Genomic DNA, 14195 nt, shown 5'->3' on the forward strand with positions numbered 1-14195 from the left:
CTCTCTCTCAAAAATAAATAAATATTTAAAAAAATTATTTTAAAGAAATTCTATACCCTAGAAATTGGGGAAGGCAAAAGAAATGAGTTCCAAAACCTTGCAACTTAGTCCCACTGAACACCATTATGATTCTACAGGGTGAATAAATTGGCAAGAGATGAGGTGGTTCTGAAGCAGGCCTTCTTCCCACTGACTGGGTCAAGAAACCCACCTAGCACTAGCTCATTAAAAGCTGACAATAAAACTCAATAGTCCACTTCTGGTGTTCAGAAAGGACAGCACTCAGGGATGACTGTTCTTGTGATCCAACTAGCACAAGAGTAAGTACCCTTTTGAGATGCAAACTAAATCTAGACAAAGTAGAGCTTTATTCCAGAAAACCTGGCTCTGTATACCCTCAGAAAGACATCTGGTTTCCCATAACATTCGTCCAGTTCAAGAAACAACGCATGCCGACTGTATGCTAAGTACTTACAATGAAAGGAATCTCAAGTTTACATTAAAAAAATTACTTTTAAAAAACTTTTCAATGTTTTCCTATGTATATGGAAATCAGATTAGTGACTTACCAGTGTTTGAGTTGGTTTTTCAGTAGCAGAGTCAAGTTTGTACTGAATCAGATACTTACTGACCTGATCGTTCTTACAACCAACATGTTCAAGGTGACAGTCTAGGGTTAAGGATATAGAAATGGCCAGGAAACAAGATGAAACTCGCTGGCTCATCTGTGAATCAAAACCACACCCCTGACTACACTGCACCTTTTTCTAAAAATGAATGACAACAATGATTTACTAAGCGTTTCTTCCTTCTTCCTCAATTTACTCTTTTCTACTGCAGTCCAGCTACTCTCCTCAATCTGAATTCTACCAATCCTTCAAAACTCAATCTAAATGCAATCTCAACTGTCGCTTCTTCCCTGACTTCACATCACCAACGCTCCCGTATTCCCCTTCTCACTGAATTCTAAACCATGAACTATCCATCCTCATTCACCTATGTTGTTACTTTTTTCCATGTTTGTCTGGTCTTTCCAACAAAACTGTGAGGTCCTTAAGGGCAGGAACCATGTATTCCTTGGTACTGCCCCCAGGACTTTCAGCTGAGAAACTAATATGTACACCGGAAGTATTCAGTTATATTTAATTGCATTGGGTTTCAACTTACAAATCGGGTATGACAGAAAATAAATGAGACTAAAAAGTCATCAAACTAAGACTTAAAAAAACACCTACTAAGTCTTTCAAACTATCTCTTTTCAAGAGCACGAAGTGGGGACTTGAGAAGAGAAGAAATTGTGGCAAGTTAGACTGTTTTCTCATTTTTAAAGGCAAACAGCAAACAGCACTTAAACATTGGAAGACCCCAATGTTCAACAAGGCATCACATTCAGCCTGTCACTGGTCACACATACCGGCTGAATCCCAGGCTCCCTCTCTGTGGTTAAGAGAGATTTCTGGAGGCTCTGGTGTCTGCTGGCAAAAAGAGGAAAAAAAACAAAAAACAAAAACAAGCAAAAAAGAAAAAAAAACAAGGCATCGGCTCTTCTTAGCACTGAAATATGGCAAAAAGTGTGCACACACATACACAACCCAATCAGCAAGCAAAAGTGAAATACCACATAGATGCAACTATGACCCTGGAGTTATTGGGGGTGGGGCAAAAACAGAGGAAAGAAAATGCCATAGAAGCCTGAAAAGTGCCAACTTTTAGGTGAAAAGGCTAAATACCCTTTAGGCCCTTAATACCCTTAATTCACTAGACTTCATTTGTTTCTAAGAAATAAGACAAGCAGACATACTTTAGCAGGCTTTCTCACAGACTGCATCGGAGACACTATAAACACGGAGGTGAGTCCTGATGTAGCCACCCTGTCTTAAGGCTGAACCTGGATACTGCCAAGGAAAAGAACGACCGTAACTGATTCTAAAGATGGCTGGCGAAGGGCAGAATTACCATTCATCCCTGTGGGTCCCCTTGCAGTAGCTTATAACCCAACCCAAAAGAGCTGGGTTTGAAGGGTTGTAGCCGGCTCGCCTGCTGCAGAAGCACATTCTTTACAACCACAGCACTACCTCTCTAGAGGCTAACAGACAGTCTGGCAGAAAACTGGTGAAAACCAATTTTATGTCAAAGGATGCGGTCCCCAGCATTCTGTCCTGGATCTTTTTATTAAGTAAATAGGCAGGATTGGAGAAGGGGACAAGTAAAGGAGGTGATGCTATAAGACACGGGCAACAGGACAACCAAAATAACCAAGCTGCAACAATATGTCCTGCCTTCTTCCCAAAGCCATTCCCTTCAATAGTGACAGGGAGCACAGGCCGTCTGCAAGTCATTAGCACACTTGTTTTCACTTTCACAAGAACCTCGGAAACCAATGAAGAGCAAATCCCCCCTCACCTCCCCAGAGCTACCTTCCAACCCTCTTTTTCTCTCTGTGCTTGATTCCTTCCTTCCCTAGGGACAACCGAATAGGGACAATCCTCAGCAATCCGCTATTTGGCTCCACTGGAGAAGGGGGGGATCTGGTTAAAAGTGGAAAAGGCCACAGAGGTAGATGAGAAACAACTGCAGAAAGAGTACCGAGAGGGGGAAAGAGAGGTCATCGTGGGAAGGAGACAAGGTGAAAAAGAGGGAAAGAAAATTGAAGGAAGAGTTGTCAGAGAACTTGCTAAGACAGACAAAAAAATGGAGAGGAGAGGGTCAAGAGACGAGAGGAAGCGAGGGGCAGGTGGAGCATCCGAGGGGGGAAAGGGCTGGGCGGGAGCTCCGGAGCCGGGGCCGGGACGCCCGGGGTCTGTGACGAGCCACCGGAGAACAGTGAGCAGCGGGTATTTGGGAGACGGGTGTCAGAGGAATCCGGGCTGTGCAGGAAGCTTAAGACCCATTCGGGGACTTCGGGGCGAGGAATCCACGCGGAGGCCCAAGCGCAGAGGGCACGGGGCTCTTACCGGTAGTTTGGGGCTGACCTCGCCCTTGCAAAAGTGGCAGAAAAACCGGTGCGCGGCAACAGCGGCGCCCGCGCCCGCCCCGGCTGCCGAGGCCTCCGCCATCTTTCTCTTCCGCCGCGGCTGTCCGAGAGGGCAGCGGCCCGTCCCTCGTCAGGCCGCTACCTCCCGGCTGCGGTCGCCGCCTCGGCCGCCGCCGCTTCCTCAGGGCGGCCCGCCGCTCCAGCGCCCGCGTCGGTCACGTGAGTCCGCCGGGCCCAGCGAGCCGGCGGCGCGGACGGCGACCCCGCGGCCCGCCTCCCGGCACCAGAGAGGCGCAGGAAGGAGAGTCCGCCCGCCGCGGCCCGCCCGCCGGCTCTTCAGACAGCAGCTTGCAGGTCCTCCAGCCTTCCAGCGAGAATAAAGAAAGAGCGTCACCGGAAACCACTGAAACTCTGGGGTAGAGCGGCACGCGTTGTTTCCCTTTCCCTCCTACTGGTCATCCGCGCGCTGGCGTGCGAGGCCGTGGGCTCCCCCTCTGCTCCGGCGGCCAGCGGGAGCCGCAAGAAGCCACCGTGGGCTACGCGGCGGCATTAGACTGCATTGACCCGGAGGTTAGTGGGCGAAGCGGCCTTGTCTCTGGACCAGGGGACCAAGTCCGGAACGGGAAGCTGCATGAAGGGTGTGCAGAGTCAGGAGCTGAGCTCCTTGGAAGTCCTTTTGTGAGGATGCTTGCCTGAAGACGTGTGGGTGGGAATACTGAGGCAGAGAGGCAAAGACTTGATCTCTGGGGATTTGGGAGAATAAATGAACAAACCAGTGTTTGGTAGCACTTGGGATAATAAGGAAGTAATCATACTGTATGTAGAGTCAACTATGTCTGTTTCTGTTTGTGTCTACTTTGTCAAGAAGTAGAAATTTCAGAATTAAATACTGCCCTTCAGACAACATATTTCATCTATTTGAAACACCCAGTTGAGAAGTTTTCCTTTATTTTTCTAAGTTGTCATTTCCTTGATGGACTGGGAATGCCATTACCTGTTCACTCCCAGTGGGCTGTGAACAGTGGCCTTAATTCTCCCAAGCAAATGAAGTATAGATAGAATTTAAGGTCTATGACATTGCAATACCATCTACAACAATTTTTGAAGAACATTAGAATCACACATAATCCCATCAAGGTCAATTTGACATATAGTCTTCGAGTCTTTTGTCTTTTTTTTTTTTATGCACACATATTTCTCTTTTTTTGTTTTTCATAATAATTGAGTTTTCCTCTACATTTTGCTTTGTAACCTGCTTCTTTCACTTAATGAACAATTTTCTATGCTCGTACATAAACTTTGTTTTAAATGGTGGCGTAGTATTCCATTGTATGGGTGTGCCATCATTTACTGAATTAACTCCTTATTGTTAGACATTAGGTTGTTTCCAGTATATCAGTATTCTAAGGAGAAGTACAGTGACATCTTTTATTTATTTTCTTGAGACAGAGTATCTAAAACGAAATTATTAGGTTGAAGGTATGCAAGATGTTAATTAAGCCTTTTGATATGTAATGTCAAAATTGCCCCCAGAAAGTACATGAATTTGCACTCAGCAGCTCTGCTTCCAGCATAAAAGAAAAACTTTCCATCATATAGCTTTTTTCCCCCCTAGCTCTGAGACTCCTTGGTACAATGACTCAAGCAGAAATTAAACTTTGTTCTTTGTTGCTGCAAGAGCATTTTGGAGAGATTGTAGAAAAAATAGGAGTCCACCTAATCAGAACTGGCAGCCAGCCATTAAGAGTAATTGCCCACGACACAGGAACATCGCTGGATCAGGTATGTGTAGATGACATTAATTTGCTTTCATTCGTTTACCTACCTTTAAATATTGTTGCTCCTTACCCCACAAAATAGAAAAGGGAGAGAGTCTCCCCTAGGTTCAAAACAGTGTTATTGGTGGGGGCGGGGGGTGGGAAGAGATATAGGCCTCAAGGTTCTTCTCAAGGTGGCTCATCACGGCTTCTTAGGCAAATCTTTGCTCTTATTATGTCAGACCTCATTTTATTCATAATGAGTCTATTAATCTCAGTGCTACCTTTAAGGAATGAGTACAATGGAAGGAAAGTACATTGTACTTTGAACGATCAGAGGAAATATGAGCATCACAGGGAGAAATCTTGCTGGTTTCTTCCATTGACATGTGATTCTTTTTTTTTTTTTAATTTTTTGATGTTTATTTATTTCTGAGACGGAGAGAGACAGAGCATGAGTGGGGGAGGGGCAGAGAGAGAGGGAGACACAGAATCCAAAGCAGGCTCCAGGCTCTGAGCTGTCAGCACAGAGCCCGACACGGGGCTCGAACTCACAGACTGCAAGATCATGACCTGAGCCGAAGCCGGACGCTCAACCGACTGAGCCACCCAGGCGCCCTGACATGTGATTCTTTATTTATTTATTTATTTATTTTTTTTTTTTCAACGTTTATTTATTTTTGGGACAGAGAGAGACAGAGCATGAACGGGGGAGGGGCAGAGAGAGAGGGAGACACAGAATCAGAAACAGGCTCCAGGCTCCGAGCCATCAGCCCAGAGCCCGACGCGGGGCTCGAACTCACGGACCGCGAGATCGTGACCTGGCTGAAGTCGGACGCTTAACCAACTGCGCCACCCAGGCGCCCCTGACATGTGATTCTTAATAACTGTTCCAGTGGAGGGAAGGAAGAAGCACAGAGGTTCTTAGCCAGCTATCTCCTAATACTTAGTAAATTGTTGGACAAAAATTGGCAACACAAATGAGCTGTGTCTTCAGATCTTTCCTTTCTTTCTTTTGGGTCCCAACTAGGTCAAAAAAGCCCTTTGTGTGCTCATCCAGCACAACCTGGTGATATATCAAGTGCACAAACGTGGCGTAGTGGAGTATGAAGCCCAGTGCAGCCGAGTGTTGCGAATGCTTAGGTATCCCCGGTACATCTATACTGCCAAAACACTGTACAGTGACACTGGAGAGCTCATTGTTGAGGAGCTGCTGTTGAATGGCAAAATGACAATGTCAGCTGTTGTGAAGAAAGTGGCAGACCGGCTTACAGAGACTATGGAGGGTCAGTACTGTATCCACAGCTGTTAGCAAAAACATAGGTTAGCTGACTACAGGAGTGGACCCGCAGCTAACTTAGGCCATCTCACCTGCCTCTTTCCTCCTGTTGTACAGATGGCAAGACCATGGACTACTCTGAGGTATCAAACACATTTGTGCGACTAGCAGACACACACTTTGTGCAGCGTTGCCCCTGGGTGCCTGTTACTGAGAATTCAGACCCTGGGCCGCCACCACCTGCCCCCATTCTTGTCATCAGTGAAAAGGACATGTACTTGGTTCCTAAACTGAGCTTGATAGGTAAGGAATTTTGACCCCTAGAACTGTGATATGCCCTAATTGTAGATTCTTCCTCAATGATCACTAAATGAATGAATGAATCCATCGAGCAGTTACCAAGGATTTATTCTGTGGTGTAAAATGATAAACAAGTCCCTGACCTTTTGGGCCTTAAGTCTAATGTAAGAGACTTACGTTAATCAAATAACCACATAGATATGTAACTAACGGTGTTAAGTATTATGAAGGAAAAGTATGTGGTGTTATGAAAACATATAACGGGACCAGATTTATCAAGGTTTAAAACACATGCTTCTTTAAGAAAGTGGCATTTGAACTACTATTTGAAGCAAAAGTAGGAACTAACCAGTGATGTAACGTACGAAGGGGTACAGAGGACAAACATTGTTAGCAAAAGGAATAGTATGCAGTGAGAGGGAAAAAATAGGTTATTTGAGGAAGTAAAAAATGGGTCAGTGTAGTTAAATCATGGTGAGCAAAGGTAAGAGAACTATGAGATAAGGATAGAAAGGCAGGGAGGCACCTGGGTGGCTTCTGACTCTTGATTTCAGCTCAGGTCATGCTCTCACAGTTGGTAAGATCAAGCCTCACGTCAGGCTCCATGCTGACAGCACAGAGCCTGCTTGAGAGTGGTTCTCTCTCCCTCTCTTTCAAAATACATAAATAAACTTGGGGCGCCTGGGTGGCTCAGTCGGTTGAGCGTCCGACTTCAGCCAGGTCACGATCTCGCGGTCCGTGAGTTCGAGCCCCGCGTCGGGCTCTGTGCTGACGGGCTCAGAGCCTGGAGCCTGCTTCCGATTCTGTGTCTCCCTCTCTCTTCCCCTCCTCTGCTCACACTCTGTCTCTCTCTCTCCTTCAAAAATAAATAAACATTAAACATTTTTTTAAAAAATACATAAGTAAACTTAAAAAAAAAAAAAGATGAGCAGGGGCTAGATCGTGCAAGACCTTCTATAGCAACTTTTTTATCCTAAGAGCAAAGAAAAACCACCAAAGGATTTAAAGGAAGTGACATGACCTTATTTGCATTTTTAAAAGAATTTTCTGCCTGCAGAAAGGATGGGGCAAAAATAAATGTTGACAAACCCATTGAAAAATTATATCTAGAAGGGGTAAAGAGGACAGAAGTACCAAGAATGACATTTGTGTGTCTGACTTGCATATGGGGGAGGAGGATGGTCCCGCTTACTGAAAGGAAGCATTGGAGCAGGAGCAGTTTGAGGGAGAAAGATTAAGACTTAATTTTGTGACTATATGGAGCCTTCAAATGGCTTCATCATTAAGTTGAATTTCTTTTTTTTTATTATTATTATTTTTTAATGTTTATTTTTGAGACAGAGAGAGAGCATGAACGGGGGAGGGTCAGAGAGAGAGGGAGACACAGAATCCCAAGCAGGCTCTAGGCTCTAAGCTGTCAGCAAAGAGCCCAATGTGGGGCTTGAACCCACAGACCACAAGACCATGACCTGAGCTGAAGTCAGACGCTTAACCGACAGAGCCACCCAGGCACTCCAACTTGAATTTCTTGTAGCTCCTCAGCAATTTTAGCCTAGAGGCAGCTGGAGGTATCTTGGGATGGAGGGACACCTGCTCTTACGTTCAGTGATTTCCTGTCTTCATATGAGATGAGCCTCACTAGTCACCTGTTTTATTTGGCAGGAAAAGGTAAAAGGAGAAGATCATCTGATGAAGATGCTGCTGGGGAGCCGAAGGCCAAAAGACCAAAACATGGCACAGATAACAAAGAGGTAATGGGGCTTCTTGATCAGGAGTCCTCACCCTGATGGGCAGAAAGAGCACAAAGATAACAAGCCCCAAGAGAGTTGACAAGGTCCTTGGTTGAGAAGTAGGAGGATTACGAACTTCATTAAATATTGGCCAGGAATAAACTAGCAGTGTGAACTCCATTGCCGTCCCCTTCTGAGGCTTCACTTCAGTCATTGGACAGTGGTAACAGCTTATGCCAGAAAAAAGGCTGCCTGTTTTCTCTCTGAAATAAGAGGCAAGGTCATATGCTGAGAGCAGGAAGAGAGGGGTAAATGGGAGACTTAACGAAGAGTTCAGACAGAGAAAGATTAGAGGTGAGTTTAGAGAATCTAAAGTTGGGTATCATGAGTTTGTCTTGTCAAGGCACTATGCCACACGATTGGATGATTTTTGTCCAGTCCACGTAGTTGCTACTGAATAGGAAAAGAAATAGTGAACAGCTAAATCCAGTTCTTCCCCCGCAAAATTCTTCACCATATTTTCTGTATCGAAATGTTTCTCTTTAATCCTTTTCTCCTCCTCAGCCCATTCCAGATGATGGGATTTATTGGCAGGCCAACCTTGACAGATTCCACCAGCACTTCCGTGACCAAGCCATTGTCAGCGCAGTTGCCAACAGGATGGACCAGGTGATATCTGAGTGGGTGGGACAGTGGCCTGGATCAGGAACATTCACTTATTTGCCAGATGTGGCCATTGGCATGTAGCCAGAGCCAGCACAGCAGAGTGAATTCTGAATTCCAGTTCACTTTTCAAACCCAGACCAGCAGCGAGATCGTGCGGACTATGCTTCGGATGAGTGAGATTACCACTCCCTCTACTGCTCCCTTCACCCAGCCGTTGTCTTCCAATGAGGTGACTTTCGTGTTCTTGTACTAGTTTTCTGACACACCGTGGGATATTATAATTCTTCTACATAGAGCCTGGGATTAGGTTGAGGTCTGAGCCTTTGAACGAGTTTTTATTGTTTCAGGTAGGACAGGGATTCTCTTCAGATGGTAGCTGCTGAAATATTTGGCCTTGGGGCTCCTGGATAGCTCAGTTGGTTAAGCATCCAACTCCTGATTTCAACTCAGGTCTGATTTCATGGTCATGAGATCAAGCCCTGGCTCTTGCACTGACAGGGCTCAGCACTGACAATGCAGAGCCTGCTTTGGATTCTCACTCTCCCTTTCTCTGCCCTTTCCTTGCTCTCATGCATGCACACTCTCCCTGTCTCTCTCTCTCTGTCTCTCTCTCTCTCTCCCTTAAAATAAATAAACATTTAAAAAAGAAAGAAAGAGGGACGCCTGAGTGGCTCAGTTGGTTAAGCATCCGACTTTGGCTCAGGTCATGATCTCACGGTTCATGAGTTCGAGCCCCACATCAGGCTCTGTGCTGACAGCTCAGAGCCTGGAGCCTGCTTCGGATTCTGTGTCTCCCTCTGTCTGACCCTCTGCCACTTGCACTCTGTCTCTTGCTCTGTCTCAAAAATAAACATTAAAAAAATTTTTTTTTCTTAAAGAAAAAGTATTTGGTCTCTAGGGATCTAGCCTTTAAAAACCTAAACCATTACCTTGGTCAAAGTACAAGCTATTCCTAATTGTTCTTAGACTCCACTATTTGGAATCTGAGAACCTTTGTTGGTGCTCAAACATTATTTGGTCCCTTACATTTGTTTTGTTGAGTATATTCATTTTGTGTATTTCAGATTTGTTTTTAATATATGTCTTTCTTAAAACATGAAAAATTTAATGTATCAAATAACATATTTAATTTCATAACAATATGTATCCATATTAAATATAATTATATTTTCATTTTATATTACTTAAAATTTTTTGAACTTGTTACATAAAGATTTCAGGGTTTTTTCTTTTGACAAAAATTATTACGTGACCTATATTCAGACAGCATAGAAATGCATAATTTTTTTTAAGTTGTAGCCCCCCCTAAACTTTTAGGAACAATGGACATGTTCTATATCTTATTGTGGGTATAATTGTCAACACTCATCAAACTGAACCTCTAAGATCTGGACTTGTTATTATGTATAACGATACCTCAGTTTAAATATATAGTTTTGTATGATCCCAGCCCCAGGGATTCCTGTTAATAGTTGGTACTTATCTTTATTGTCACATTTATGTAGATAGATAGATAGATAGATAGATAGATAGATAGATAGATAGATAGATATAGAGAGAGAGAGAGCAAAAAAAATAGGATTTTACTTTACATACTGTTCTAAAGTTGCTTTTTTCATATGACAGTATATCTAAGCCACCTTTTTCATGTCTATATATTTAAATCTGTCTCATTTTTCATAATGGCAGTATCATATTCCACTTAGTAGCCATGCTGTACTTTATTTTAATGAGTTGCTTATTATTGTGCATTTGGATTGTTTCTAGTTTTTTACTCTTACAAACAATGCTGCTATACATTTGGACACATTTATACTTCTGATACCTAAAATTAAAACATATTTATCTCAGTAATGTCAGCAATTCTAAGTTCCCAAACCCATTTTCACCATCTCTTTTGCTCCATAGATCTTTCGATCCCTGCCTGTTGGCTATAACATCTCTAAACAAGTTCTCGATCAGTATCTCACTCTACTGGCAGACGATCCAGTAAGTCTGAATTTGCTTTCTTTCTGGTTTTTTTTGTTTGTTTTTTTCTTTTTTCTGCTATGTTTACGATTTATTTCTGCCACTGAAACCTGGTATCCTGTGGGAGCCTCATTTTCTACCTGGCCAGCTCAGACAGATAGGAGGGCTACCTGCTGCAGACTCTTGGCCAGATTTGCTCCTTTGGAAACAGAATCACTGGACTTTCCATTCAGTTAACTCTCTCTCTCTCTCTCTCTCTCTCTCTCTTTTTTAATAGCTAGAGTTTGTTGGAAAGTCTGGCGACAGTGGTGGAGGAATGTATGTCATCAGTATCCTTACCAGTTATTTCCTTACTGTTGGGCAACCTGAACTATGAAACAGAATAGTGACTTATGAAAGAAGAGACTGGATAATATTCAGTATACTAAATAATTCAGAAAACCGAACTACTACATTAGATGATAAAGAAGTAAAAAGGACTTTTAAATAACCAAATTTTAGTTCCGCAAAACCCTGACTTAAATCCTAGTAAATGAAGGTATTGAAATACTTTCATACTATAAGTGAGACCAATGTGAAAGATAAAATTGCATTTAAATTTTAACTTAGAGACTTAGGAATAAAACTAAGATCCCAGTGACCAGGCCAGAACGTTACTGACCTTAATCCTCTATGTGAAGACCTGCATAAAGCTCTGGGATCCCTAGCCACGGCCACTCTGGAGTCTGTCGTACAGGAGAGGTGAGGAGATCACCCTGCTCAGGGTTGGGGTCTGACACTTCCTTTCCACACTCCATTTGAATAAGCAATTTGATCATTCTGTAAGCAAGCAATGTAGATACATCTTGGTGCATCTTGCCCCATTTTTCCACTGGACTGTTACAGATCCCACCCACCACTACTCTTCACCCTAAATATGCTCCTGCTTAATTCCCAGTGATGCCAATTAACCAGACTTCCTAAAGCCTTTCCTTACAAATGCAGGAACTGAGGTACTCACGGGAGTCGGCAGTGTGGTCAGCAGTACCGTCACCAGTCTGGAGTTGTGAGAGAACTCCCTGACCACTGCTCCTCTCTCTGGCCCTGGCCCCACACATGGAAACAGAGCAGCCGCCATTTGTGACTCGGAGCTAAAACTTACCTATGTTGGTATGCCATTTACTCTCTTTATTCTTTTCCAGATTTGGGTCTCGCTGTGCCAGAATATTCCGTCTAGTTTTGCAAAAGAAACACCTGGAGCAGAAACAGGTAGAAGACTTTGCAATGATTCCAGCAAAGGAGGCAAAGGATATGCTTTATAAGATGCTCTCAGAAAATTTCATATCACTCCAGGTAACCAGTGGCATAATGGTCACCAACCAGTGGAGCTGGCCTAGGGTGAAAGAAACTTCTGAGGCAAACATCCTGAGCCCCAAGCAAACTCTCTGTCCAGCTGTGAGATGGAAAAAAAAAAAAAAAAAAAAAAAGATTAACCAAGACATAGTAAGGACTTGAAAAAGAATTGGGGAGCTTTAAGTGGCCTAGTTGAAAAGAGGCACAGCCAAGAAATCACCCCAGAATCACCCTTTATTCCTCAGCTCTTAGTCCCTGCGATTTGTCCTTTCTTCAGGCATTAAGTTTATTATAGATTAAATTTCTCAGCAGCATCTTCTGGGTCTTCACTACGTGCAGAGCCATGTAGTATACCCTATGATGAAACAGAATCTCAATTCTGCCCCTGATTCAGTTACATTGAGCAAAGTACCTACCGTCATTTTTTCTCATCCTTAATGTGATGGATGGTGGTAATAAAAATAATGTGGTTTAGCTTAAAGATCAAATACAATCAGTAAGCATTAGTTGCCTTCTCTTTCTTCCCCACTGAGGATGCCAACAATCATATAGACAAATCTCTTCATGTGGCCGATTTTGCCATAAACCCAGATGCTGAATGACTGGAGAAGAGAAGAGTATAAGTGAAAGAAAGGGTTGAGTAGCTCTGGATGGGACAGGCGTTTACTCTGCCAGTTCTAAAGAAGAGTCTGATTTCTCTTTTCTGTCTTTCTGTGGACAAATAGGAAATTCCCAAAACGCCAGACCATGCCCCATCCAGGACCTTCTATTTATATACTGTGAACATCCTGTCAGCTGCCCGAATGTTGCTGCACAGGTGCTACAAGGTAACTGCTTCTGGACCTTCTCCCCATTCCTTCCACCGGACAAGTCTCACCCTCATGCCCCCTTTAGCTATTCTACTTGAGCTACTTAAATAGAACCATGTGCATTTCTGTGTTTCTTCTCTCCCCTCAGAGCATAGCCAACTTAATAGAAAGGAGACAGTTTGAAACCAAAGAGAACAAGTAAGTAGCATTTTCTATTGAGTGATTACATTTTTCAAGGTCAAAGTCTTGAAGGGAAATTTCCTGTAGAAATAGAAACCAAAAGAGACAATAACCAGTCTAGTCGCATTGAAATATTGTCTTGGGTTGACATAAATCATACATTAGTCTAAACTGCTCTAATATACCCCCAGTAAAATAATTTGGCAGATTAAATTTATGAGAAACGTACAAACTGGCATTAAACAGATGAGAGGCAGTAAGAGTTTGAGGAGTGAAGTCGTATATTTAGTTAAATTTGTAAAAACTGTGGTTAGTGGGTGACAGTATCTATTTGATCAGGAACGTGGGAGATGGGGGAGTTCTGCCATAAGGCTAACAGGTAAGAGAATCTCCAAGGCTAGGGGACATACCTCAGAGTTGTGTTTGTCTGACAGGCGTCTGCTGGAAAAGTCACAGAGGGTAGAAGCCATCATTGCATCTATGCAGGCTACAGGTGCAGAGGACGCACAGCTACAAGAAATAGAGGAAATGATCACAGCCCCTGAACGCCAGCAGCTAGAAACCCTGAAGCGTAATGTCAACAAGTAAGTATCATAAAGTTCAGACCTGTGTTTCAAAATACCTTTCAGAAAAATCCACCTTGATACCCTGCTAACACTCCAACTTCACCCAAGCAATCCTAAACTCACTGTCTTCCTCCCCAGCTCGACTGGCAGAATTTAATCCACCTGTTTTCCTAAGCTAAGAACTCTGAAAGCATCTTCAGCTTCTTCTCCCTTACCACACTATTATTCACCAAGTCTGTTGATTTAAGCTCAGTAGTGTGCCTCAATCTGGCCTTTCATCTTGGTCCTCATGCAGGCCTCCATCACTTATTTTCTAGACCTTTGCCGTCACCTCTGCCTTCAAACTATGTCTTAGAGTGCCTTCAAGTCCATTTTCCATGGCCTCCGATCTTAAATATGCTCATGAACGTTCAGTCTGGAAAACGCTTTCCCTTTTTCACTCAGGTTGGATGCCAGTGAGATCCAAGTGGATGAAACCATCTTCCTGCTGGAGTCATATATTGAGAGCACCATGAAGAGACAATGACCTGGAAAAAAAGCCTTCCTCAAAAAGTCTGAGGAGATTGGAAGGAAAAATAAAGGCAGTGCCTGATGCATTCTTTACAGTGGAATATGTTGCAGATTCTTATACTGG

At 43.5% G+C, this 14195-nt stretch overlaps 2 protein-coding genes across 8 annotated transcripts in view; one reads left to right on the plus strand and one right to left on the minus strand.

Annotated features, from left to right (window-relative positions):
* Positions 1 to 3347, minus strand: part of RNF115 (ring finger protein 115) — an 86188-nt gene extending 82841 nt beyond the window's left edge. Inside the window, exon 1 of one of the 2 annotated variants that reach the window (XM_025927965.2) lies at positions 2955 to 3347. In XM_025927965.2, coding sequence (XP_025783750.1) covers positions 2955 to 3056 — 102 coding nt within the window. In that variant the 5' untranslated portion in view covers positions 3057 to 3347. The remainder of the gene's footprint in view (positions 1 to 2954) is intronic. The other variant, XM_086718024.1, reaches the window with a different exon arrangement.
* Positions 3348 to 3389: 42 nt separating this feature from the next.
* POLR3C (RNA polymerase III subunit C) lies at positions 3390 to 14172 on the plus strand. 6 transcript variants are annotated; one of them, XM_086718023.1, is made up of 15 exons: positions 3390 to 3544; positions 4653 to 4756; positions 5762 to 6017; positions 6128 to 6313; positions 7973 to 8061; positions 8605 to 8709; positions 8825 to 8935; positions 10615 to 10695; positions 10952 to 11003; positions 11355 to 11415; positions 11856 to 12006; positions 12732 to 12833; positions 12964 to 13013; positions 13430 to 13579; positions 14006 to 14172. In XM_086718023.1, exons 3-15 carry the CDS (start codon positions 5867 to 5869, stop codon positions 14085 to 14087), a joined length of 1371 nt encoding a protein of 456 aa, XP_086574149.1. In that variant the 5' UTR covers positions 3390 to 3544; positions 4653 to 4756; positions 5762 to 5866; the 3' UTR covers positions 14088 to 14172. The 6 variants fall into 6 exon arrangements, with proteins under 6 accessions (XP_086574149.1, XP_086574145.1, XP_086574147.1 ...); XM_086718019.1 differs by having other exon boundaries at positions 3395 to 3544; positions 4590 to 4756; XM_086718021.1 differs by having other exon boundaries at positions 3395 to 3544; positions 4590 to 4756; positions 8843 to 8935.
* Positions 14173 to 14195: the final 23 nt, after the last annotated feature.

This window comes from Puma concolor, chromosome C1 (assembly GCF_028749965.1).
Source record: "Puma concolor isolate L17-30 chromosome C1, mPumCon1.1.hap2, whole genome shotgun sequence".
Taxonomy (NCBI): Eukaryota; Metazoa; Chordata; class Mammalia; order Carnivora; family Felidae; genus Puma; species Puma concolor.